Source organism: Podarcis cretensis (assembly GCF_951804945.1).
Source record: "Podarcis cretensis genome assembly, chromosome: 10".
Lineage (NCBI taxonomy): Eukaryota > Metazoa > Chordata > Lepidosauria > Squamata > Lacertidae > Podarcis > Podarcis cretensis.
The window spans coordinates 35580687-35607415 of NC_137179.1; the positions used below are offsets into that span (position 1 = coordinate 35580687).

A 26729-nucleotide genomic window follows, 5' to 3' on the forward strand; every position below is an offset into this window, starting at 1 on the left:
AATTTTTATGTTAAGGTAGTAAAGATGAATTTTATGTTCTCAATACTATAACATCAGGAGGTGATAGCAATAAGTAGCTATATTTTCATTTGTTGATGAATCTTGAAGGAGGTGATCCTAGTCTGATAGAGTCAAATGGAAAGATGGTCTTCAACCTTTTCAGATCCAGGACACACATCCAACTCAAACATGCATTTGGAGATCCACTTCTTAATTTTGTACCATATATTTGTAGGTTGGTAGTGCTGCTGTTGTGACCCACCATGGATTAGGCCATGACCCAAAAGTGGCTCCCAACTTACAGTTTGAAGACCAATGAATACTATAGCATTGTATCTTCTGAAGCCTGAAATACTGTCTGACAGGTTGCCTGGTACAACCAACTGGCTGATTTGCACATAGCCTGGAAGTCATGAAATACCTCTTGAGCCGATCAATGTGTTAATGTGTTATCTTGCCAGATAAGTGATACCAAAGGGTTGTGAAGATTGTGTAGTGGTGGCAAGATGTATCTGACTTCGTTCCTTAGAAGGGATGGGAAACCAGAGGAGGCATATATCCTGGCAGGTCAGGGTTGTGTCACACAAGCTGATTATAATATACTAAAATCCATATTTAAATGTTATCTAAACACATCAAGTATGGGACGCGGGTGGCGCTGTGGGTAAAACCTCAGCGCCTAGGACTTGCCGATCGCATGGTCGGCGGTTCGAATCCCCGCGGCGGGGTGCGCTCCTGTCATTCAGTCCCAGTGCCTGCCAACCCAGCAGTTCGAAAGCACCCCCGGGTGCAAGTACATAAATAGGGACCGCTTACCAGCGGGAAGGTAAACGGCGTTCTGTGTGCTGCGCTGGCTCGCCAGATGCAGCTTGTCACGCTGGCCACGTGACCCGGAAGTGTCTGCGGACAGCGCTGGCTCCCGGCCTCTAGAGTGAGATGAGCGCACAACCCTAGAGTCTGGCAAGACTGGCCCGTACGGGCAGGGGTACCTTTACCTTTAAACACATCAAGGGGATCTAAACACATAAAGGGGAATGTATTTATTAAAGGAATTTTGTCTCCAACTATTGAACTAGAAAGGGATATGAGATCCCTTTGTGATTGGCCCTTTTGTGTGATATTCATAGAAACTAGCAAATGCTATTTAGGTAAAGAGATTAAGGGATTCATGATAGGACAACTGGAGGTCAAAATTATCCTTTTTGCAGATGACATTGGGCGCAACTCTGCTAACCCAATAAGATTGTTGCAAAGGTTAACAAGATTATCCATCCATGTGAACATACATTCATGCTAAATTATAGCAAAACTGAGTTTATAATTTATTATTTAGGTTCTGAACATAACTTTTTTTTTTTGGCTAAATGAAGGAATAAAGTATCCAAGTCATACTTGGAGTAGACCCATTGGAATTAATTGGCTTACTTAGTCATTACTGAGGGTTGTGGCCTCTGCCTTAACTGAATGCCACTGTGGTCTCTATCTAAAACACTTTTAGACCAATCTTAGTCTTGAGCATAGACTACATTAGCCTAAGTCTTACCATGAATAAAACAAAAGTCTCCCTAGATTCATAGCTGAGAATCTTCTGCAGAGCACAGAAGGCTGTCCATGTGAGAAAGCTACCCAACATGTTTGTAAGAGCTAGGAATCACAGAGTAGTGGGTATATTAATGTTTTAGATGCATAGAAAGCCTTTAATAAATCATAACGTATTCTTTGAATTAAGAGTATTCAGAGGTTTGGGTTAAGTAGTTCTTTCAGGCTTGGTGTCTCTTGTCTGTTAGATGGCACCTGGCTCTCTGTCTCTATCTCAATCTCTCTGTTCCATCTGAATCAAGAGAGGCAGCTGAGATGTTAGGCCAGTGCATGGAGGCAGTGATGGGTTGTATGTGGGCCAATAAACTGAAGCTGAATCCTGAAAAAGAAGTGTTATGTGTCCCAGGTTCTCGCATCCAGGAAGCAGGGAGGTGACCAATCCTGGATGGAGTTGCACTCCCCTGGAAGGAGCAGATTTGCTCCTGGATTTGACACTGTCACTGGAGGCTCAAGTGGTCTCTGTGGTTTGGAGTGCCTTTTTTCAGCTCCAGCTGGTTTACCAGCTACAACCCCTTTTGGAGCAAGATTACCATTGTACTCCATGCTCTGCTAACTTCCAGACTGAATTATTACAATGCACTTGTATGTGGGACTACCTTTGAAGGTGACTTGGAAAATGTAGTTGATCCAAATTTCAGTGGCCAATTGACTAAGGTTTATTTAAATCTCATACAGCCCATTTTAAAACAGTTGCTCTGGTTGCCAGTTCATTCCTGAGCCCAACTGAAGGTGCTCACATTAGTGTTTAAAGCCTTAAATGACTCAGGCCCCAAATATCTGCAAGACCACCTCCTTCCCTACAGGCTCTCTTCAGTGCTGAGATTGGCATGGGAGACCGTCTTGGTAGTTCCTTCACCTTCAGACACTTGCTCGGGTGGTGGGGGGTGGCCCAGGAGAAGGAATTTTCTGTTGTGTCCCCTAAATTGTGGAACTCCCTCTGCACAGAGGTGTGTCTGGCGCCTTCATTATACAGCTTCCAGAGAATGCTCAAGGTGTACCTCATTATTACCCTGACTTTTGACACATGATGTGCTTATTTTTCAGGAGCCACCTTATTTTTATTTTTATGATTGGAAGTTGTTTTAAACTGTTTTTAGTACTGTGTTCTAATGTTGTAACCCACACTGAGACCTTAGGGTGAAGGGTGGGTCAATTAATCGTCATCCTCATCATTAACTTTGAAACTAGATTATCCAACAAAAGATTATCCAACAAAATAACTTTTAAAAGAGGGAATAAGTACGGATGCCCCTTATTACCAGCAGTGTTTATTCTAGCTATAGAATTATTAGGAATTATACTTACAAAGGATAACCAGATGAAAGGCATGTCTACAAATCTTAAGCAGAACAAATCAGCTATTTATGCAGACGACATTGTCCTAATGGTTATTAAGCCAATTAATTATCTAAATAAATTCCTGTAAGTTGCTTTTTTTTAAAGTGTAGATCATTGTCAGACTACACATTAAACAAAGAAAAATCTGAGTGATTAGGATTAAATATTAAACTCACGTTTCAATGTCTGTTGTATAATTGCAATGATAAAGAAAACAAAATAAATGAATGAGGAATTGTGCTGACTACAAAGATTAAACAAAGTGGCACTGATTATGCAAACAGTTATGCAAATTGTTGTTTTCATAAAAACTGAGTAAATGGATTAAACTGAGTTCATTCCAGAAAAATTTGTAGCTACTGTGGAAGCACCCCGAGTCATTAAAATACGAGCCCCTTGTAATATACATACAAGAGAACTATTTCATGCCACTGGGACAATTAATGTTGGTATTTAGTTCTAAACTTTTGCAGTGGTTGCATGTTTGCTTCCCCCCCAAGTAAATGCTGTGTTGTTGAAATTCTTAAAGTGGTAGAACTGGAACATGACAATTTAGGTTTTAAAGATACATTGAACCAGTCGTATGATTGCTTTACGGTGTAGCATTGCTTGCTGTTTGTTTGTTTGTTTGTCGTATGATTGCTTTACGGTGTAGCATTGCTTGCTGTTTGTTTGTTTGTTTGTTTGTTTGTTTGTTTGTTTGTTTGTGTGTGTGTGTGAAAGTGTCATGGGTGCCAGGACGAAATGGCTGCTATAGGCAACAGCAGCAGCAGCAACAACAAGGTGTCAGTGCACTGACTATGGGCCACTGCAGCATGGCTCTTATCCATTCTATTTCTTTAATATCATAATCTTTGGACCACATGGGATGAGCTCACTATGTAGCTTCCCATATCAACATTGCAGCTGTTTCTGAGGAGGGCAACAGACTGGTGAGAGAAGGAACCACATCCGTTCTCCCATGTGATCCAGGACTTTTGGCATGACTCAAATGACACAGAAAGGAACTGTTGCACAACAGCTCTTAGACTGGACTGTGATTCAGCCTTCCAGAATTAGCTCTAGCTCTTTTCTCTGTAGAAAGTGTCAACTCCCATAATTTCCTTAGATAGCCAATGGGGTGCCCTCCAGATGTTGTTGGACTACAGCTCCCATCAGCCCCAGTCAGCATGGCCAGTCATCAGGAATGATGGGAGTTATAGTCCAATGCCACATTGGCTACACCTTATCTAACTTGTCAGGTTGTACTATGTGCATGTGTTGGTGGATGTTTGTTTTATTTATTTTTAATGTGTGGCTCTTGTTATCCAGGGAATGCACAAAGTAGTGAAGCCAGGATTATGATGAAAGGACAGTCTGTTTTAAAGTGTATTTTTCTTTTCTCTATAATTTAGGGGGGGGGGAATTCAGACAGAAAAATAGTCTAACTTAATGCCAGCCTAACTAGAACAATGTGTGCTTTTCAGTATCAGCAATAATCAACAGACTTATCAGACTATGTGTGCTCCATACCCCACCATACACACATCTGTCAACTTTAAGAAACTTTCAACAATGTATCATTATTGCATTGTATCAATTTATAACACTATCTACTGAAGTTAAACACTGTAATTCAATCACTTAGTCTAATGCATAGTAGCCTACATATATATTTACAGATAGAATTTTTGCACACATGCCATTTTTAAAAATATTGTATACCAAGTTGTAATTGAAAAGCAGAGATAGAGTTGTAGTATTTAGTAGTGCATGTCACATTCGTTAGTGAAATTGGACACAATTTATTGATGCACTATACTAAAATTTAACCTGTGCAATGGGTTTTTCTTTAGTAACAAAGAAGTGGTGTAATGCAGATCATTTATCACAGCACAGCTGCAAAAAAATTGTTTTAGGAATAAGCACCAAAAATTGACAGCACAGTATAATTCATAGTTGCCTTGCTGGGGCGGGTGTGAATGTGTCGGATATTTTCTCTATAGAATGATCTGCCTTCATAATTAAAGTGGTTCAGTGTTCTGGATAATAATATGTATATCAGATGAGCATTGGCAATAAAAACATACCAAATACGCAACAAATGATGTCGATTAAAATTCCGCCTGATGTTTAGATACCATATGCCACCACCAGACTCTTCTACAATACACTTCCAGCAGTGACTTGCACTGTGTCAGCTCTGTTTCACAGTTTATAGTAGTGGCAATATATATTTAGCCCATCCAAATTGTTCCTAATGAAGAAAGGGGCCTGGATAACTGGTTTTTTCCCCCTCTGCCACTATTCCTTCTAGAGCTAGATGAGATTTGTTGGTGCAGAAACAACACTGCAAGAGCATGTATCTGCACAAATAATTTTGCATCTCTTGGATACACATGCAATGCACACTGGCCCCTACTTTCCACAGCAAGTCCATGTTTAGTCTCTTTCCTCTAGCCTGAAGTTCTTAAAGGATGCTATGACTAGAGGGCCACAGCAGCAAATCGTGTGTATGTCAAAAGGAGTGTACTTTGCAAGGAACATTTCTTGCCTTCCTAACCCTAACAAGACAAACCAGGAGTTTGGGTTATTTTTTATTCGCTATGTATTTTATTACATTCCATTTGAGTTCTTTTTGTGATTCTCTATCTTCCCTGTTTGCTGCTCTCTCCTCCCTGCTCCTCTGCCCTTCTGACATGGCACATCTCTCTACTGCTGGCCTTTTGGCTTGTTCTGTAGCATTACCTCTCACTACTTTGGATTCTTTCTGGCATTCCTTCCAGCCTACTTTCCAACCAAACTCTCTATTATTAATAGTATCATTATATGCCTCTCCACACATTACTTTTCCGCACCTCAGCATCATGGACAATATTCTGATGAATAGTTACATAGCTGCATTTTCTTGGCAGGTTCTTCAGTCATTCATTATTTTAAAAATTTGTTTGTTTATCAGCTTCCTTTTACTTTTCAGGTTTTAAAAATCAGTTTGCTTGGCCATCGAAAACGCATTTTGGCCTCACTGGGAGACAGGCTTCACGAAGATCCACCTCAGAAACCACCAAGATCTATAACCCTCAGGGTAAGTTCCAGAAAATATGTCTTGTATTCCCTCAAACACATATTGTAAAAGGCCTATAAAATCTTCAAACACAAAGAATGATTATTTAGCAACTACCCATACGAACTGAGATTTATAGCTCTCTTCTTTTTTCGTATTTTTATAAGGCTCTCTAATTTGTTTGACCAGCATGGTTTACTTGAGGGATTTTTATTTTATTTTTGTGATTTTGCTTGAGAAAAAAACACACTGTATTTAATAGCATCAAGCGGTATTCTTGTTCAACTACTTAATGTAATTAATTTTCATGTCTTACTGAATGTGTCTGTCTGAATTTTCTGCACAAAACAGTCTATAAATTGTTGAATTTGTTGGGCTTTTTAATTTCCACGTTTTTCTTGGCATATGATGTCAGGGGTGGGGCAGTATCTCTGGTGGGGGACACATCGTGCTCCTTCTTGAGTAGTTTGTCCACCTTTGCTCCCCACCCTGCACTCAGCTCTCACCTGTGGCTCCTAGAAGATGACAGTGGCCACACCCCAGGAAACTTTGACTGGCTAAGCCAGGTGAGAGTAGTCTATGGGTCTTAAACCCTCAGTGAGTCAGGTGAGTTAGGCACTTGTCTATCCACTGCATGTAAAGACAGACTCCGGCAGTTTGAGTGGACAAGACCAATAGAGGGTCCAATGCTCAAGAAGGTAGTTTCAGCATGTGCTGTTGAGGGAAATGAGGGGCAGATGGAACTCATCAACCTGGGAAGGTAGCCCATCTAGGAGAAGGAAAACTGATCCTAAACTTCTGTTGCCTTGGGACTATACACATTCCTGAGAAAGGTTTTGGAAGTAAACCCTGAGGAATAATCCATACTCACTGAACAAACTCTACTGAATTTCACCAGAGACAGCATTGAAGCAAGGTGGAACTACATCAAAGAGGCATCCTACTACTACTACTACTAATAATAATAATAATTTATTATTTATGTTGTGACGTGGGGTTTGTGATTTCAGCTCTCTTGACATAATATGCTGGAGACAGTTCTCTAGTAACACTTCTTTATTAAAGCAACAAGACTAGGGGCCTGAGGAGAGGAGAGCTACATTTATAGGGACAAGGAACTAGCTAGAAAGGATACATTTTGGAGGGAATAATATCAGGCAATCACAGTCCTGCCTTTTGGAGGAAACCAATAAGACAGAGGATCCAAATACAGCAGCTTAAATGAACCAATAGTAGCTGTACCCTCTGGAACCAAAAGGCAGTTACTTTACCCTAATGCAAATACAGACAATAATAATACAGATATAAAATCCTTTGACTCAATACACAACACCCCTCCCCCCTTAGGGAGCACAGCAGACGTAATCTCTCAGGTACTGTGGGGTCCTACAACTTCTACTTGATCTCCTGACAACAGGTGTTGCCGGTTCTGGATTGGGTGTCACCTGTGGTAGGGGGGCTGCTATAGGGGTTTCGTCAGGAACAGATGGAGTCCCAGACATCTCAGGGTCCCCTACCTGTACCTCGTCATCCTGAGGACTAGCAGACCCTGGTTCATTTGCTGAAGCCCCTGGTGATTGCACCTCTGGGCCATTTTCACTCTGGTCTTGCAGCTCTGCGTCGTTAGCCAGGGATGAATTATCAGACTCCTCCCTGCTGAGCGCCTGGCGCCTCAGCTGATCTATATGTCTCTTCCAAACTTGCCCATTTTCCAAGGTCACATAATAGGACACAGGTCCACTAGTCCGGGTGACCACACCAGCCACCCACCACGAACCTCGTGAATAGTTCCTCACCCAGACCAGATCTTCAGGGGCGAAATACCTTGTTGTGTCAGTCTCAGCCTGGGGAATTGCTCTTGAATTACGGTTTGGCATTTTATCCGGGTGGACATAATCTAGCACCGTTACCAATCTTCTACCCAAGAGCAGCTCAGCTGGGGACTTGCCCGTCGCAGTACACGGCGTCGCATGCTGCAAAAATAACATTCGCGCGATGCGAGCTGACCAGTTACCCTCCATTAAGCGTGCAATGGATTCTTTGGCTGTTCTTACCATACGCTCCGCATGCCCATTGGAGGATGGGTGAAAGGGCGCGGATGTGACCCCTCTTATGAAGTTATCAGCCAAGAATGCCCTGAATTCTTGGGATACAAAAGCTGCCCCATTATCTGATACAATGGTCTCAGGTAACCCGTGGGTTGCAAACAGCTGCATCAACACCTTGATTACGGCAGCTGATGCCATGCTAGGGACCATCGCCACTTCTAACCATTTGGAATATGCATCGACGATAACCAAAAAAACCTTCCCCTGGAATGGCCCAGCAAAATCTAAGAGCAGCCGGCTCCAGGGAGATCTGGACTGCTCCCACCAGTGAACTGGTGCTCTGGCCACTTCTGGCCGCACCTCTTGGCATGCCTTACATGTTCGTACCCATTGTTCTATGTTCTGGTCCATTCCAGGCCACCACACATAACATCGGGCTAGCAACTTCATCCTGACCATTCCCGGGTGTCCCATGTGAAGCGTCTCAAGAACCCTGTTTCTCAGTGGTGCTGGGATGATCACCCTATCTCCCCACAGGAGACAACCCTTATGCATGGATAACTCGTGCTGCCTTGTCGCATAAGGCCTGAATTTGTCTTCATGCAGACCACCTGGCCACCCCCTCCCCACCCAAGTGAGCACACGGGAGAGAACAGCATCTTTCCTCGTTTTCTCAGCAATATCAGTAGCCGTTACAGGAACCCCCGGAAGTGTTTCCAGCATCATTATGTGCTCCGCTGGAGCAGGATCTTCATTGCTCCCGCCAGGCAGGGGCAATCGACTCAGCGCATCAGCGTGGCACAACCGTTTCCCCGGCACATGGGTCAAGGTGTACTGGAACCCGTTCAGGAATATAGACCAACGTAACATTCTGGGGGAGAGAATTTGTGGCGTTTGTTTGTTCGGGTTGAACAACCCCAACAGTGGTTTGTGGTCCATTTCAATGGAGAAATGACGACCGTACACATAATCATGGAACTTTTTGATTCCTGCCACAATTGCAAGCGCCTCTTTGTCAATTTGAGCATAGTTGTGCTCCGTGGGCGACAACGTACGGGAATAGAAAGAGATGGGCTTTTCCGACCCATCCAGTTCCCTATGACTCAGCACCACCCCCAGGCCGTATTGAGAGGCATCACATGCCAGGACCAGCGGCTTCGATTCATCATAATGAGCAAGGACGCTCTTGCTACTCAGCATTCCTCGCAAGGAGTCAAAAGCCTTCTGCTGCTCCTGCCCCCATCACCACACATTCTTTTTCTGCAACAGTCTATGTAATGGTTCAGCTACCGAAGCTTTCTGGGGTAAGAACGAATGATAAAAGTTAATAAGTCCCAGGAATGACTGCAACTCCGTCTTGTTCTGTGGTCGTGGTGCCTCGATGATGGCCTTAACCTTAGCATCTGTGGGGTGGATGCCTGATGCATCAATTTTAAACCCCAAGAATTCCACAGTTGGCACCCCAAAACTGCATTTTTCTTTTTTTAGTTGCAACCCCACCTCCTTGAACTTGAGCAACACTGCACGGACACGCGCAACCAGTTCCTGTGGGTCTTTTCCAGCAATCAAAACGTCATCAAAAAATGGCAAGACCCCCGGCAGACCTCTTAACAGGCGTTCCATGAGCTCTTGAAAAATCCCTGGGGCCACACAAACTCCAAATTGTAATCTGTTAACTCTGAACGCCCCTTTATGTGTGACAATAGTCTGTGCTTCCGCTGATTGTGGGGTTACTGGCAGCTGTTGGTAAGCTTGTGCCAGGTCAAGTTTGGCGAACACCTTGCCCCCAGCCAGTTTAGCCAACAGATGTGATACGACTGGAATGGGGTATGAGTTTCCCCTGAGTGCCTTATTGATAGTACATTTGTAATCAGCACAGATCCTGACTTCCCCATTTGCTTTAAGGGGCGTGACGATTGGAGTCTCCCACGGGTGAGAGAACTCCCTGCTTGACCAATTTATCCAGCTCTGCTTCAATCTTGGGTTGCAGTGCAAATGGCACTCGCCTTGGTTTGAGTCGGATTGGGGCCACCCCAGGGTCCAATTCGAAGTCAACTGGGGGCCCTTTATAACAACCCAGTTTTCCATTAAAGAGACCAGCAAATTCTTTGCATAATGCCTCGCTCATCTCAGGGCAGGTTTGGATTGAATTAAGCCCTGATATACTCAGTCCTAGGGCGGGGAACCAGTCAGTGCCCAGGAGACTGGGGCGACTGCCCTTCGCAATCACCAGTTTGAGTACCGCCTGTTTGTCCCAGAACTGTACTCTCACGGCACACATTCCCATGACATGGATGCGGCCCGCTGAGTATGACTGCAAAGTTGCCGGGAAGGGCTCCAGAGGGGGCAACTTACCCCTGGGGAAGAATGTCCTCGCGGTCTGGTCCGACACGATAGTGAATCCAGATCCGGAATCCACCTCCATGTCGCACAGCTGACCCTCAATCTTTACCTTGACGTGTGCCTTGCCTTGCGCTGGAAACTGCACGACCCTCCCGTTGATCTCCGTTACGTAGTGGCAGTCCTTTAGAACATGGTTTGCTGTGGCCGATCTGCGATGCTCCAGTCTAGGTGCTCCTGTCGCTCCCAACGCCGCCGATCTACAGACCCTGGCGATGTGACCTGTCTTTCCGCACGTTCGGCACATAGCATCCCGGAAACGACAACTCCTTCCGCTCATGGTTCCCGCCACAACCAGGGCACCTGCCTCGGTGATCTTTGTGCACTGTGCAGGCCTGACGCACTGACTCGACCCCACGGACTGGGCTCTGGCTCGGAATAGCCTCTAGCTCGTCCATGGCATGCGCAACTTCTATCTGTGGCTTAGGGACCCTGCGACTGGCATCAAGCTCCTCTCTTTCATAATTCTCCGTGGCGGTGACCTCCTTCAAGGCTGAAGCAAGGGTAACCTCTTCTTTAGCCATGATGCGTCTTCTGGCTTTCTTGCTGCTCAGACCACCGACAAACCGATCCAGGAGAGTCTCTTCCAGATCTTTGAAGTCGCAGTGCTGAGCGAGCTTCCGCAGTTCAGCTAGAAATACAGATACAGACTCCCCAGCACGCTGCTGCCTCTTATGAAACTCCATCCGCCGGGCCATCTTGGTCTCAGTAGGCGCTAAATGGCTTGTTAGGCAGGCAAGAATATCTTTGAGAGATGTCTCACTTAGCTTCGCTGGGGCAAGCAATGCCTTGGCCAGCTTGAAGGTCTCAGGCCCACAGTAGCTCAGGAATGTGGCCCTTCTTTTGCTGGCATCGGTGATCCCTTGAGCCACTGCGAAGAACTCAAAGCGTTCGACGTAGTCTTCCCACGTGTGGGGCTCTGATGGCTGGAAGGGCTCCAATACCCTTGGACTCTCCATTGTCCTGTGGGCAGGGTCGTCTTCTCAGCTGGCCAGTGAGTCTTGTTCTTAGCTACAATCCGGACTCTGAGGCAGGGCTGCGTTTAACCGCTCCTCAGCATTCCGGATCCCACCTTCGTCGCCAGTTGTTGTGACGTGGGGTTTGTGATTTCAGCCCTCTTGACATAATATGCTGGAGACAGTTCTCTAGTAACACTTCTTTATTAAAGCAACAAGACTAGGGGCCTGAGGAGAGGAGAGCTACATTTATAGGGACAGGGAACTAGCTAGAAAGGATACATTTTGGAGGGAACAATATCAGGCAATCACAGTCCTGCCTTTTGGAGGAAACCAATAAGACAGAGGATCCAAATAAAGCAGCTTAAATGAACCAATAGTAGCTGTACCCTCTGGAACCAAAAGGCAGTTACTTTACCCTAATGCAAATACAGACAATAATAATACAGATATAAAATCCTTTGACTCAATACACAACAATTTATACCACGCCCATCTGGCCGGGTTCCCCCCAGCCACTCTGGGTGGCCTCCAACAAAATACTAAAATACAGTAATCCATCAAACATTAAAGGCTTCCCTAAACAGGGCTGCCTTCAGATGTCTTCTAAAAGTCTGGTAGTTGTTCTCTTTGACATCTGATGGGAGGGTATTCCACAGAGCCGGTGCCACTACCGAGAAGGCCTTCTGCCTGGTTCCCTGTAACTTGACTTCTCTCAGTGAGGGAACCGCCAGAAGGCCCTCGGTGCTGGACCTCAGTGTCCAAGTAGAACGAAGGGGGTGGAAACACTCCTTCAGGTACACTGAACTGAGGCCGTTTAGGGCTTTAAAGGTCAGCACCAACACTTTGAATTGTGCTCGGAAACATACTGGGAGCCAATGTAGGTCTTTCAAGACTGGTGTTATGTGGTCTCGGCAGCCGCTCCCAGTCACCAGTCTAGCTGCCACATTCTGGATTAGTTGTAGTTTCCGGGTCACCTTCAAAGGTAGCCCTCCATAGAGTGCATTGCAGTAGTCCAAGCGAGAGATAATCAGAGCATGCACTACTCTGGTGAGACAGTCCGCAGGCAGATAGGGTCTCAGCCTGTGTACCAGATGGAGCTGGTAAGCAGCTGCCCTGGACACAGAATTGACCTGCGCCTCCATGGACAGCTGCGAGTCCAAAATGACTCCCAGGCTTCGAATCTGGTCCTTCAGAGGCACAGTTACCCCATTCAGGACCAGGGAGTCCTCCACACCTGCCCACCTCCTGTTCCCCAAAAACAGTACTTCTGTCTTGTCAGGATTCAACCTCAATCTGTTAGCTGCCATCCATCCTCCAACCGCCTCCAGACACTCACACAGGACCTTCACCTCCTTCACTGGTTCTGATTTGAAAGAGAGGTAGAGCTGGGTATCATCCGCATACTGATGAACACCCAGCCCAAACCCCCTGATGATCTCTCCCAGCGACTGCATATAGATGTTGAAAAGCATGGGGGAGAGGACAGAACCCTGAGGCACCCCACAAGTGAGAGCCCAGGGGTCTGAACACTCATCCCCCATACCACTTTCTGAACACAGCCCAGGAGGAAGGAGAGGAACCACTGTATGACAGTGCCCCCAGCTCCCAGCCCCTCTTGCACTGTAGATTGCTTACTATATTGCTAGGAACTGTCTATATTTTAATGGAAATTTGGAGGAATGCAGATGTAATTTTCATTACTGTCCCTTTTGAGATAGACAAAGGGAGGAGTACATTGTAAATTGTAAGCAACTATCTTTTTCTCTCACACAGACACCTTACTCAATTCCACTTATGAAAACATTCATATGGACACTCTCACTCTCATTGCTGGCATATCACACCTGGCTTCTGGGAGAGAAACTATAGCTGCTTGAAAGACTATGTTACTGAAAGTGTCACTGAGCTCATGGTATTTTCCCTTTGGAGAATTGCTCAAATACAGGGCATTTTTAGCTGCTGTTTCCTGGCACAGTGTACTTCAAGAATGCTAAAATATAAATAGGGAGCATGAAGTGGTTGTAGGCTATGATCCAAGCAAAAGACTAGATATTTTTACAGAGGTGTCATCTTTCAGTTTTTAGGAATGAAGCATATAGCTGTTATTTAAGTGAACTTCAGAAGATAAACTTGAGAACAGAAAAGGGAAATGGGTAAAAATAAGTGAGCTGTTCAGTAAAATGTGGCAATGTGGAGTGCTCCAGGGTTCAAGCCAGCCATGTTCTTTTTCAAGAGACTCCATGTTTTCTAGCTTTCCATGTTTTCTCCCCTTCTCAATAGTAGGTCAGCATTCTGTACCCACTGAACAGCCCAACTCATTGGGCTATCTTAGGGGAATGATTTTTCCTAAAGGGTTGGTTGTTTTTTTGTGTTGGTTGTTTTTTTGTACTTCAGCAAGCATTTTCCTCCCTCCAAGCCTGCTGATACTATTCTCTTGTGTGTCAATCAGGGGTGGGAGACTGGACCTGGCTGATGGGTTGTATCTTTCATTCCTCCACCCTCAGTTCCATGGGCTAACTTTTAACAGTTGGGTGAGGCTGCCCACTTGTCAATCGCCTGTTGTCATTATTATGTCAGGTGACAACTTGAAAGGGGCTTGCTTGCCTCTGAAGTTCATGTACAAACATTTTGTATTGATACCGCTTCAAAGGGACTTCAAAGTGAAGGCAGGCACACCTTTACCTCCCTCACACCTGACATCACATATTAATAATAATAATTTATTAATCACCCTTTACACAAGTCTCGTGTGTGTGTGTGTGTGTGTGTGTGTGTACGTCCAGGGGTCCTTTACCTTACGTGCTCACGTGTGCACACACACACACACACACTTTTTTTATAAAAAAAAATCAGTTTAAAACACCAAAACAGCAGGCACATTTAAAACAATAAAAATAGATACTTGTGGTAAAACCAATTTATCAGAGAGATGTATAATTCTGTCAGCAGAGTGCAGAATGGATGAGAGTCAACTAAGGTGAGACAACAGAAGGCCAGAGAGAATAAGACTGCCATAATCAAGGCAAGATACGGGGATGAAAAAGAGTTTTCTTGCCGCTCCTTATCTCTCCATGCTTATGTCCTGCCACATTCCTTCCTGTCACTTGTCCAGCTCTTCTACCCTCAGTTGTCCAAAGGTCTCCTGCCATCTGAAATAATTCCAGCCATTTCCCCTTCCTGCCCCTCATGCCTAGAACTGCCTCCCCAAATGGTTCTGTGTGACTACCTTCCTTAAAGCCCATAAGTCCCTCCTCAAAATTCAGCATTTCCAAGATCATATCCCTAGATACTATGCCTTAACGTAATGTAACCAAATATTTATATTCTTCCATTGCCCCCATTGCCCCAACTTTGTTCTTTTTCTCTATTTTAGAGTGTGATCTATTGATGTATGAACCTGTCATACCTTATACCTGTAAAGCACCATATACATAGATGGTATATACATTATATATATGTCCAGCACTTGAAACACTGTGTTACTAGCTCTTGTAGCTGTAGTTCATACACTTTTAGCTTCAGTGCAGGAAAGTCTGTTTATTTCATGCTGTTCCTTTCTCTAATTATGTGCAGGAACCCAGCGGTAACCACACTCCTCCTCAGTTGTCTCCCTCACTCAGCCAAAGCACTTACACTACTGGTGGCTCCCTGGACGTTCCACACATTATCATGCAGGGGGATGCAAGGAGGAGAAGAAATGACAGCTATTTTGATGATATTCCTCGGTCAAAACTGGAGAGACAGATGGCACAGGTAATGTTGGGAAACCTTTCCTATTAAAATGTAATATATTTAGAGTTGTATGTTCACTTCTTTAAAATTTGAGAAGGTGTACCTTTAAAAATAAGAGTATATCTTTTTGTGAATTTTAGTATGTTTTGGAACCATCAACTAAATTGGTTTGCATTTATTTTGTAACTCTTTTATCCTGCTCTATAAACACATATTTTAAAATCTAGGCTCTAGAGAGACTTTATATTCTGTAAACTAGTTCATTTGTATGCTAACAGGCCTGGGAGATGTGAATAACATTGAGATGTGAAATCGAAATATTCTGTTTGTGTTTGAAGAAGATAAGGTTTTAATGACTGATTTTTTTGGCTCCTAAGAGTGAATGATACCAGCAAGATACGCTATTGCTAGGATTTGGTTGTAGAAACAATGTTGAACACATTATTTTTTTAAATGAAAGGCAGCTAAAGTCGAATTCCTTAGCAGCAATATTTCTTATAGATCTTCCAGGGTGTATTCTCACAATTATTTATTTCCCTGCATTTAGTGTTAAGTGGAATCATATTGCTACATTCAAAATAGATTTGGCTGACTGTAGAATGTGTTCATTTTGCTCTGTGTAACTCTGAAGTGAGTTGTGGAATCATGAATTGATGGCACGGTACATTCCGCACATACATAGGGCAGCCTAGGAGTGTCCTGTTTGAGCATGCTTTGATACCAAGTATATGGCAATATCCCAGTCCCCTTGCTGAGGCAGAGACCTTCAAGCATGGGAAGTCTGAGAGTACAGCTGGGAACAACCTGGGATGCTCTAGGTACACTTCTTACATATTTTTTGAAAAAATCTGGAGCTTACCAAAAAAACAACAGATCCAGTCTGGAAATATTTCCCTGCAACTGAAAGCTATTGGGTGCATTCATTTATTGCAGAATCTAACCCATCCTTAGGATTTTTTTAATTAAGGTGTCTTGAAGGAAACCTGACTGGGAATCTTGTTCAGCAAATGGTTTAAGTAAGGCATTAAGAATTTAATAGTTCAACACAAATTTAGCAAGCTTCAAAGTCAGACCTATGTAGCTGATGCCTCAGCATCCATCATAAACCAAAGGCAAAAGCCACCTCGTAGTTGAGTGGCTGCTAATGTACTTATGATACCTAGTTTTAGTAGTTAGTATTGCCCTTCAGTAATTTTATTCCATGCTTATTAAGGAATTTCTGAAAGTTGCTTGTTTATTATCTCTGAAAATCACTCTCATCAATAATGGCCCATTTCTTATTTTTGGCTCCACAAGGGATAATTCTATGTAAGCTGCAAATGAAGCCACTTTTTCTCCCCAACTAATTATGGATATTCTTTCTTATTCAGATTTTGACAGAAATACATTTCATAGCTTTTTGACAGAAATTGGATGGTGTGTGCTCACATTTGGTTTTGATTTTTGCTGACATTATAGCAATTCAAGGGATTTGCTGAAACTGTTATTTTTACAATTGGATTTCAATCATTCTTAAAAGGGCTTTTGAGTACAGCGGTACCTCGGGTTACAAACACCTCGGGTTACAAACACTTCAGGTTACAAACTCCACTAACCTTGGGTTAGTACCTTGGGTTAAGAACTTTGCCCCAGGTTGAGAACGGAAATCGCACGGTGGCGGCATGGCGGCAGCAGGAGGCCCCATTAGCTTAAGTGGTACCTTAGATTAAGAACAGTTTCAGGTTAAGAATGGACCCCTGGAACAAATTGAGTTTGTAACCAGAGGTACCACTGTATTGTATATTTAGATATTTTATGTTGGGGCTGTTGAAATATTTCCTGTCTTTACTTAATGGACACCATAATAATGCTGCAGACATTACACTAAACCAGAAGTGATTAACCTATGGCTTTTGGTGTATAACTCCCATGACTGTGACCATGGAGCATGTTGGTTGGGGCTGATGGAAACTGGAGTCCAATAGAATCTGAAGGCCACAATTATGTCCCACCACCACAACTACATTCAGCGCCCTTTAAAAATGCAATGCCATTTACCCTCAATACATTCTACCACAAATGAATAATCCCCTGTCTACCTTAAATATAGCATATGCTTGACCAAAAAGATATGCCATATTTCATTCTAAAGGTCAGCGTAGTTGAACTTCTGTCAGTGAAAGTGCTGTGGGTGATATGTGCTGTTCTTTGATGGTGCACAGGACTTAAGGCCAGATCATAAACCATGTTGTAATGCTTCACTGTACGCATCAGAGACCAAACTCTGAATTGCACCCAAAACAGATGGAAGGCCAGTTGAGTTCACAAAGCATGTTAGTGACATGAAAGTTTCACTCCACTGAGCAGGCATTCTGCCCTGATAGAGGCATCCAAGTGCCTGGCATAGCCATAAGTACAGATTGATTATTTCAGCAGTTCAACCTGGACGAGGGGGGGATGTTTAATGCCCATATTGCAATCTTTTAAAAATCTAACAGCAACATAAAAAGGAAAAGTGTGGTTCCCTCTTGAAAAATCCAACGGCAGCTGATAAGTTCTATTTGCTCAGTTGAACATTTAAATACAAATGTTAATATGTGGTTTTAAACAGCTGAATTAGGTTTTCTGCTAACCTATTATTGGAAGGAATTGGGGAGTCCTCCTTGGTATGCAAGATAGCTTTGATAAAGAAGAGCAGAGTAACAAAACACCACTTACTATAAAAGAAATTCTCTGCAGGTCACAAAAATTGATTGTCGGAATAGGCAATGCCAGATTTATTGTCACTGAGTAGCTTGATATATGCACATCGTGTCACTGAGTATCATCCTTCACTGTTGCCGCTTCTAGTCCCTTATACCCTCTTCAAGCCCTTCTCTCATTTCTGCATATTTGAAAATATAATACTCCCCAAAGGTATATAATATTTCTTTTCTAGTTGTCTCAATTTCATTCTTGAATTACCTCTCTCATACATAATATGATAAACATGCAAGGATGAAACTGAGGTTATAATTCCATAATATACTTAGCCTACTTCCTTCAAAGCAGTTCCACTGATTTTGTCCATAAAATGCATGTCACAGCCCATTAACATTTCTTTAGAAGTCTGGTGGGCTTCCATTTCCATTTGTATTTAATATGTGATCTCTTTATAATTATGCAAATTCACTTCCTCTGTTCTGACCCTTCCTGTAGGCATGCCTATTGACCCAGGCTGTGTACACGTTCCTGTTTAATCTGCATCCAGTGTATTCCCATTGCTGGCTTGGGAAGTAGTGTACACATCTTAGCCACAATCCATATCTATCCTGACGTTTCTTAGAAAATACTGTATTTTGATATGCCCCCCCCCAAAAAAAAGTAGCTTTGATCCCTGTTGAAAAAAAGAATGACCTAGCTGTGATTTAAGTCAGTAATGTGTACAGAGCCCCAAACTGTGGTAACATTTTCATGCCCACTGACTTCTTAGTGGGAAAATCTGGACAAATTTGATGTGTCTAACTCTGCTTGGAGTATTTTTTGAGCTGATTTCCTACTCTATACAATCTGGACTCATATTTTCAACCTCTGATTGTGAAATTGTTTATACTCTTTTTTCATACCTGCTTTTCCAAGGGAGGGTACTTGACCATAGACGTTTGACATATTAGCCACCTGTTCTAGATTCATTCTGAAGATGAAAGGCTGTTAAGGTTGAGAAGGTTATAGTGACATTATTAGCAAAAAAGGAAGTGGTTAGTCAGCAGAAGTTTTCATTTCACTGTGCATGTTTGGCACATTAGAACTGAAATCGCTAGGATAAATCCTGCTTTGAGAGATGAGCACCAAGACTGACTTTTTTAAAAGATTAGACAGGGCTGAAAAACCCCCACAGTAACTGACAGCAGGGACCTGAAGCAATTGCCCCTGAAAAAAGCACAACTTTTGTTCAGCTAGATGGAAATTAATTTGAAAGCAGTTTGCAATAGTTTTAGGGCTGTCTGCATGTACCAGCTCATCTCAACTTTAGGGCAAACTTGTTCAAATAGAGAATTCCATCTTGGTGAATGAAGTGTGAGGAAGAAACTAGATTCAGGCAAATGTAGCCATCTTTCTGTTCTTTTTTCATCACATACAATGATGTGTTGTGAGTCTTGAAATGACTGGAGCAGCCACAGGCCTTTCATATCATGGATGTGAACATTTGGGCCCAAGAAAGACATAGTCTAGTATCCTTAAAAGACACTTTTTATAACCAGAGTGCATCTTACAGGAGTGAGTTTTACTCAGAGTGAATGGGCCTAACATAGTTATGTTCATTAATTCCATTGGGTCTAAATTTGGTTAAATACTACACTATGTATTTGCCTCTTGAAGGTGTCAGGGTGTAGGCATGGGTGTTATACACTATACTAAAATGCACAAGAATAATGATGTGATCCCCCCCCCAATTGCTTTAGCAGTCTAGAAAGGAAGGCATTTTTGTAATTTACAGGATCCTTTATTTTAATGGCTATCTAAGGTGTCAGTTTGAACCTCAGAAGATCACATCCTTCCATAAAAACAAACTGAAGCAGCAGCTGATAGTGGAGAAAATTTCCTTAAAATTTATTTGTTTGGGCTTTCCTCTCTGTCGCATGGGGATGGAACACAACTGACACAATCTGACAATAACCTCATTATTGTTTGGCATGGAATGCTACTCTTTTTAAATACTTGCTGATAATTGCTGGGATAGTTCCATGGCATCTATATACCATTTCTTCACATAAATGGATTCTTCAGACTCCTGTAAAATACTGAGATTCACCAGGATAGGTTTGATGATCTGTCATACTATAGTGTTCAAAGACCTCTAGAAGCCTCAGCACCCAGCTCCAGTTCATCAGATTCTCACAGCTCTGTTACACTCAGGTTGCAAGTGAAATGGAGCTGGAAAGCAAAACAGATTCCCAGATGGCAAGAGTTATTATTAGTATTAGTATTATTATTGCAGTGGTACCTCGTGTTGCGTACTTAATCCATTCTGGAGGTCCATTCGTAACAGGAAACTGCTCGTAACATGAGACGCACTTTTGTTAATGGCGCCTCCACTGCTGCGCCACCAGAGCGCGACTTCCGCTCGCATCCTTGAGCAAAGGTCTCAACAAGGGGCATCTACTTCCGGGTTAGTGGAACGCGTAACCCACAACATTCGTAAGGGAGATGGTACGTAACATGAGGCACCACTGTATTAGTAATATTTGGTCTACTCTTCTCTGTGATAGCTTTTCAGCATAATGAACCATTTACTTCAATAATTTATATGTGTTTTCAGGATGAATTACACCCAATTATCACTTCATCTTTTAAGAACTGCAGCAGGTTAACTGTAGGTGTCTGCTGCTTCCCAGTGCTACTTCCAGTGCTACTTCTCCTTATGCCTTCATGGGAGCTTGCAAAGAGAAACTGACCATCTCCCCTGTGGGGAAATGCAGGAGTTGTCACTATATATAAAGTTTGTGCCTCACGCTGCAGAGGAGTTGTGAGGGCCATAACAGAATGGTGATGAATTTGTCAATATATTAAACATACCAATTTTTCCTTTAGTATCAAAAAAGCAGTTGGAGAGTGCCTAACCTGGATCAGGACCTGGGAACATGGGGTGGAAGTTAACTCTTTCTCCCACACCACAGCCTCAATGAAAATAGCACATACAGCTATTTGTCTGTGAGGCAAAAGCTCCATTGGCTCCAAATGAAGTTTTCCTCCCAGGCAAATTGCTGCAGGGGAGCAGGCACATTTTCACTGGGATAAGAGCAAAAGGGCTAAACAGTACTCCCTGCCTGTCACAGCTCCAATCCTGCTTTCCTGCCATATTTTGACAGGAAAAACAAGCCAAATACAAATGTATTCATGGAACTGCTATGCAAGGCCGCCTCAACACATGTTCATTTAAACTTCCCCAAGTTGCAGAAAGGACAAGCGACCTTTATATTGAAACCATTTTCATTCATACAGTTTGCATTTTATGCAATGCCATTTCTCTGTTTCCTGTCCATTGAAACATTAACAGACATGGAGCTAGTTAATGAGTAAAATAAGCCTTAGGCATTAATGTAGTCAGAATAAATTATCTTCAGAAGTCTGCTAGGTCTTTAGGAATGCTTCAAATATATTCATTTGTTTTTTAAAAGAGATAACTACTGACTTCTGTAGGTAACTTTTTGAAAGGCAGTTAGATCCTTTAGCAGGAGAATACTCTGAGGCATGCAAAGTCCATTTTCTTTGTGCCAACAGCTGCCTGGGCTCCACTCTCCGTGCATGTGTTGCATTAGCACATCTGGACTGATAGAAGAAGAGAGCATGGCCCATTAGGTAGAGAACAGTAGTGGCAAGAAAGCACAGTTCTGTTCCTTTATGTGTGTTCCTTAGTACCTTGGCTCAAATGATTTCCATTTTGTTTTGCCCATAAATGACAGCTAAGCAGAGGCCTAGGCATAGTAGGCAAAGTAAGCTGCTGTGTATAAGGGCTGTTCTCCATTACCATGGATGAACAAGACAATGATTCCCATCCTGTATTCAGTAAGCATGGGACCGCTGGAATGTGCTAACATGCTACCTTCACCCAATTCCAATCTACAGTTTACAAGCACTTTTGCTTAGTTCTTCAGCACTCCTTCTAGTCCAGGCTGAAGCTATACTTCACAGCTTTGACACCCAACTCATCCCACAACCATTCCTTTCTCCCTTCACAAAGTCTCATAGCTATCCAGTTAATCAGCTTTAGTACCTCACAGGAGTGTTCCTCTACCCAGACCAAAGGAACTCAACATTAGCTATGCTGGACTTTACATTCTGGCCAGTGTGCTAGCAGGACCACCCTCCAGTAGACTGATATCAGGCAGTCCTCCAGTGGAATGGGGTCAGATTGCATTGGGAACAGTTTGTCTCTAGCACACCATCTAGATAATTCTCCAAAGTATGTACATACTCCAAAGTATGTCTGCAGTAGTCTATTTTTAACCTTTGTCCAATTTGCAGCTCAGGTAATTCTTGACATTGCTGCTAATACTTTGTGCAATACCTACTGAGGAAGCAACCACCACATGGTCTGACATCCTTCAAATGGGTTAACACATACATGATTTCAGTTTCAGTAGCCAAAGTACTAATATTCAATTACTATTGATCTGATTTAGACAGGAAGCGCAATGCAACTGGTTGTGACAGTGTGCTGCCACAGTGGATACCATGCCCCCTCATAATCACTTATTTGCTATAGTGTGGGTTTCTAGGATTGAATTGTAGGAACACTTTCTGGTCAGTTTAGAGAAAGGCAGCCTCTACTACCAGTCCTTTGAATTTCAGCAGTGACACAGCTTGTCAGTCAGTGTGAGGCATCCATATTTCACTAAGGGAAACATGAGCACAATCGTGATTTTCTTGCAGGAAGCTGTTTCTGTTTGAATGCAGGCTTTATTTAGACACTGATATTAAATTCCTGCTGCTTGTCTTAACTGCTGGCTATGCTCTGCATACTGTGGTTAAGCTATTGATGTTTTAATTGCTAGCTACTCCAGAGATTGTAGTTGCATTTCTCAGCTGTTTAAAGCCTTTCATTGTTGCATTCTCAGGAGACTCTGGGTAGCTACTCTATTTGGTGCTTATTTAAGTTGCTTGGCTACTATGAGCTATTATATTGGATTTTTTCTTGTGGTGTCCAAATAAGGAAATATATACGACATTCTGCTGTCAGATGATATGAATCTGATTTTCTTTTCCTTTTTCTGTATTGTTGTAATGTGCATCTTGCTTTCTTTCCAAACACAACATGTATTTAGCATCCTGCATTCCATATGACGGTTGGAATGAGATAGTGCGTTGTTACTCCATTTTACAGCTACGAATTTGTTCTTTTCTAATTGCATTTTAAAGGTATTGGTCCAATCTACTGAGCTCTGCTATCTCTCTTTCTGGCTTACCGCATGGAAATGTTTGGAGACTGTGCATCATGCAGCCTTGGTTGACTGTAGCTAGTATCTTTCAAATAATTAAGGCCTTTCAAATACCTTTCCAATGTTATCCACAAATACCACTGACGTTAGTGGTTATTGCTCAGCAGCAGCACATTTGATTATGCTCAGTATTTGTTTGTTTTAGCCTTTAGTGGTTATTGCTCAGCAGCAGCACATTTGATTATGCTCAGTATTTGTTTGTTTTAGCCTTTTCTCCCCAAAGTAAATCTCCATTGAAAAACCCTTTTCAGCTGTAGAATGCAAATCAAAGGCTAAGATATGATTGAAGAGTACACATACTTTCCCCCTTTCTGCTATTAAGTTCTATTTCATAATCATATAATTGTTTTATTATCCCGAATAGGTCCAAAACTCAATCTGAAATCCTTGAGCTGTGTTTTCTTTCTATAAGCCCAAAATATGTTTTGTCAGCAAATATGTTAGAGGGTTTTAACAGCTGCTGCCAATTTGAAACGCTCTCTTCTTTTAAACAAAATCTTGCAATTGTGTTCATGCCCCCACCTGCAATACTTTTTCTTCCTGGGCTTGGGGGTGTTGGTGGTACTTTACTATTTACAAGATGAGATATAGTTTTCTGTTTATATTAGCAGTCTTCTGTCTGTGAAATTTGGACCAGCCAGAATGCAGGATATCCTTACACAGCAGTCCATCAGGTTCATAATGTAAGATACTTCAATAAATTGTCACTTTATTGGTGTTCATTGTGTTGCCTTGGTGTTGTTAATACTTTATAAAGGTGCCATGCTTTTCAGACTTCAAAAAGCAATGTGTAGCATCCAATTACCTCCAGGATTGTACGTATGTGTTTTTACATTTTGTTTTCATAGTGTGCAATAAACTTGTTGGCTTTTGTGTAGCAGGATACAATTTTTTCAGCGCCAAAGGTCAGTTTTTTAAAATAGAAGTGACCTCATCTATTTAACTTCTGCTCTGGGTGCTTTGTCTTTGTTAGCCTTCAAAGACAAGCATGGGAGTAAATTGCATACATTCTGCAATTTTACTCGGTTTTGTGCCTTTTGTTTTCAGTGACCAGAAAGAATCCTTCTAGTTTCTTGGGGCTTCTTCTCCCTTTTTTAAAGATGTACTAGCTCATAATTTCAATGTGTTCTTCATGAATGGTATCTTGTAGCATGTCTAAACAATCTGCACTTCTTTTAGATACAGGAAGTTCCTTGAAGCAATGTGCTCATATCATACACTGTATCTTGAATATCAGCCTTATGACCGTCTTAATGTGTCACTTCAGTGCATGTTATACATGCTATTCCTTCCTAGCGCATGTGCAAAGCAGACAATTTCTCCATCATTTATATTGTGTCACAATTAAAAAAACTTTAGTCAGAGTTCACCTTTGCTGCAAAAGGGAGAAAAATGCCTAGAACCAGGGGACCAGAAATGCTGTAAGAACTGCAGCAGTATCTGCACCTTCCACCCACCTATGTGCTGTCAGTTCTGACAGTTCTATTATTACTAATAGTATAATACTTGTTATATAATATTTAATAGTATGTACAACTAAGAGCATTTTGGTATTTTGCTACTTAGTTGTGAGGCATGAGGAATGCCATCTGAACTGATTCCTATGCCTGCATCTTCCCAGCTATTAGAGGGAGACAGAAGGTCACAGGTCCTTTAAGGAACCCAGCAGAAATACTTAAATATGTTGATAACAACAGATTAATTTGAATTATGAGTTTTTTCACAAACCAATAAAACAAATAAAGGAACAACTTGAAGCTTAAATGACCCATTGAGAAACAAATGGCAATTGCACATATACATACATGTAAGAGCATGTGTGCAATCAGTGGTTCTTTTTAAAATTAATGATACATTAAAATGCATTTTCAACAATGGCAGAATGGTGCAATAACAGGAGCTTCACCTGTTTAATTTCTATGTGCCACTATTAATATTTACAGTGAGAATGATCTACCAAACGTGAGCACTTCTGCAGCTCACTAATTTTAATTATAGTTAAGGTTTGTACAGTCATACCTTGGTTTTCGAACAGTATGCATTCTGGGAGTCCATTTGACTTCTGGAACCATTCAAAAACCAAAGTGTGGCTTCTGATTGGCTGCAGGAGCATCCTGCAGCCAATGAGAAGCCACGGAAGTTGCGCCGGATGTTCGGCTTCCAAAACTCACTTTTTTCCAACACTCACTTCCAGGTTTCAGTCGTCCGAGAGCCAATTTTTTCGGGAGCCAAGGAGTTTGGCTTCCAAGGTACCACTGTACTTAAATACCCCCAATCAAATAACTGGGACATAAAAGTTCTCCCATAACATAGATTTGGAAGACAATACTTATGTGGTAGACATATGTTTGACTGCAATTAGCTTTCTGCACTTATACTTACATCTCAGTTTAATTTTGTTTAGATTCCATACTTGTAGCCTCTGCCACCAAAATCATAAATTTACCTGTTTAGTTTAAAGGCACTATGGTTTTTGTAAGACCTTGATCCAGACTGCTGAATATTTTCTCATTTCAGCTGTAGGTTCCACTTTTTAGCTATTGGACTGAGAACAGCTAGTCTGGACATTTTTTGTAAATTCTGAAAAGTATAAAATCTGTAAAACTGTGAAATTAAAGGGTTCCATGTTCATTTGTAACAATGTATCCTAGAGTTGAGAAGTATGAATTTACATTGGGAACGAGAACACAAAGGGCTCTGGATCATGGACATTGTTTGACAGTGGGGTATATATAGGAAGATTCTATGCCACCTCTGTTTTTGGCATTTGTTACTGTTCTACATCCTAAAGTTTTTATACTCAGAATAAATCTTCATACAAAAGCAAATACTTATTTTGCTAAAACGTACTGTCCAGAGCTTTAAAACAAGCAAATACCAAGCATTCTGTCATCTTAACAATAGTCTTGACAAGTTGAGCGTTCGGATGGAATAAAGTGTAATCTCAGAGCGTAATCACATTTCTTTGAGTGATATTAATAAGATTACTTAAATAAATGGAAAATAAAACTGCAAGCCTTTAACATTTTTTTGTCCACTACACTGAATTGCCATATCCAGTGATAATTCCACAAGGTCACAATGTAGCCAAAGTGAAATACTTGTTAGTGCAACAGATTAAGTGATAGAGCTAAATATATTCCTAAAAGATGTTTCGCCGGATTATGCCCAGCATTTGAGGATGGTAAAATCAAAGGCTGACTCTTATTTTTTGCAGCACACGTTTGCTATATATAACTGATATTTGTGATATTGAATACTGTAAAGTGTGAAGAAGAAAATTGCAGTAAAAATGCAGTGAGCATAGGCAAGAAAATTGTGGCCAATGTCAGTGCCTGAATACATATCCACTGTATGCCCTTGGGTGTTTGAAAAGCCCTTCCATATTTTACCAACGGAATGCCATTATACACGTGGCAAAGAGGCACTGCATAAATTTTGAATGGGCTCAAAGACAGATAATTTATCCTTATAGAGTCTCCATGTTTAACAACTATGAATGTCTAACGTTGATATTGGCAACTGCAAAATGTTAATCCATGTGACATGGTTTAAACATTCTAAAGTGCTATTTAAAGCTAAGTATTAACTATTATTTTATTATTGTCTACACAACAGACATTTTGCAGTTTCAGCATTTTCCAGCATCAAG

At 42.0% G+C, this 26729-nt stretch overlaps 1 protein-coding gene across 16 annotated transcripts in view; it reads left to right on the forward strand.

Annotated features, from left to right (window-relative positions):
- The window catches only part of ANKS1B (ankyrin repeat and sterile alpha motif domain containing 1B), a 349603-nt gene that overhangs the window by 305369 nt on the left and 17505 nt on the right, over positions 1-26729 (forward strand). For 9 of the 16 annotated variants that reach the window (XM_079991876.1, XM_079991884.1, XM_079991887.1 and 6 more), the window contains 3 exons: positions 5894-6001; positions 14961-15140; positions 23686-23760. In XM_079991876.1, the coding sequence (XP_079848002.1) occupies positions 5894-6001; positions 14961-15140; positions 23686-23760 (363 nt within the window). The remainder of the gene's footprint in view (positions 1-5893; positions 6002-14960; positions 15141-23685; positions 23761-26729) is intronic. The other 7 variants (XM_079991880.1, XM_079991885.1, XM_079991888.1 and 4 more) reach the window with 2 other exon arrangements.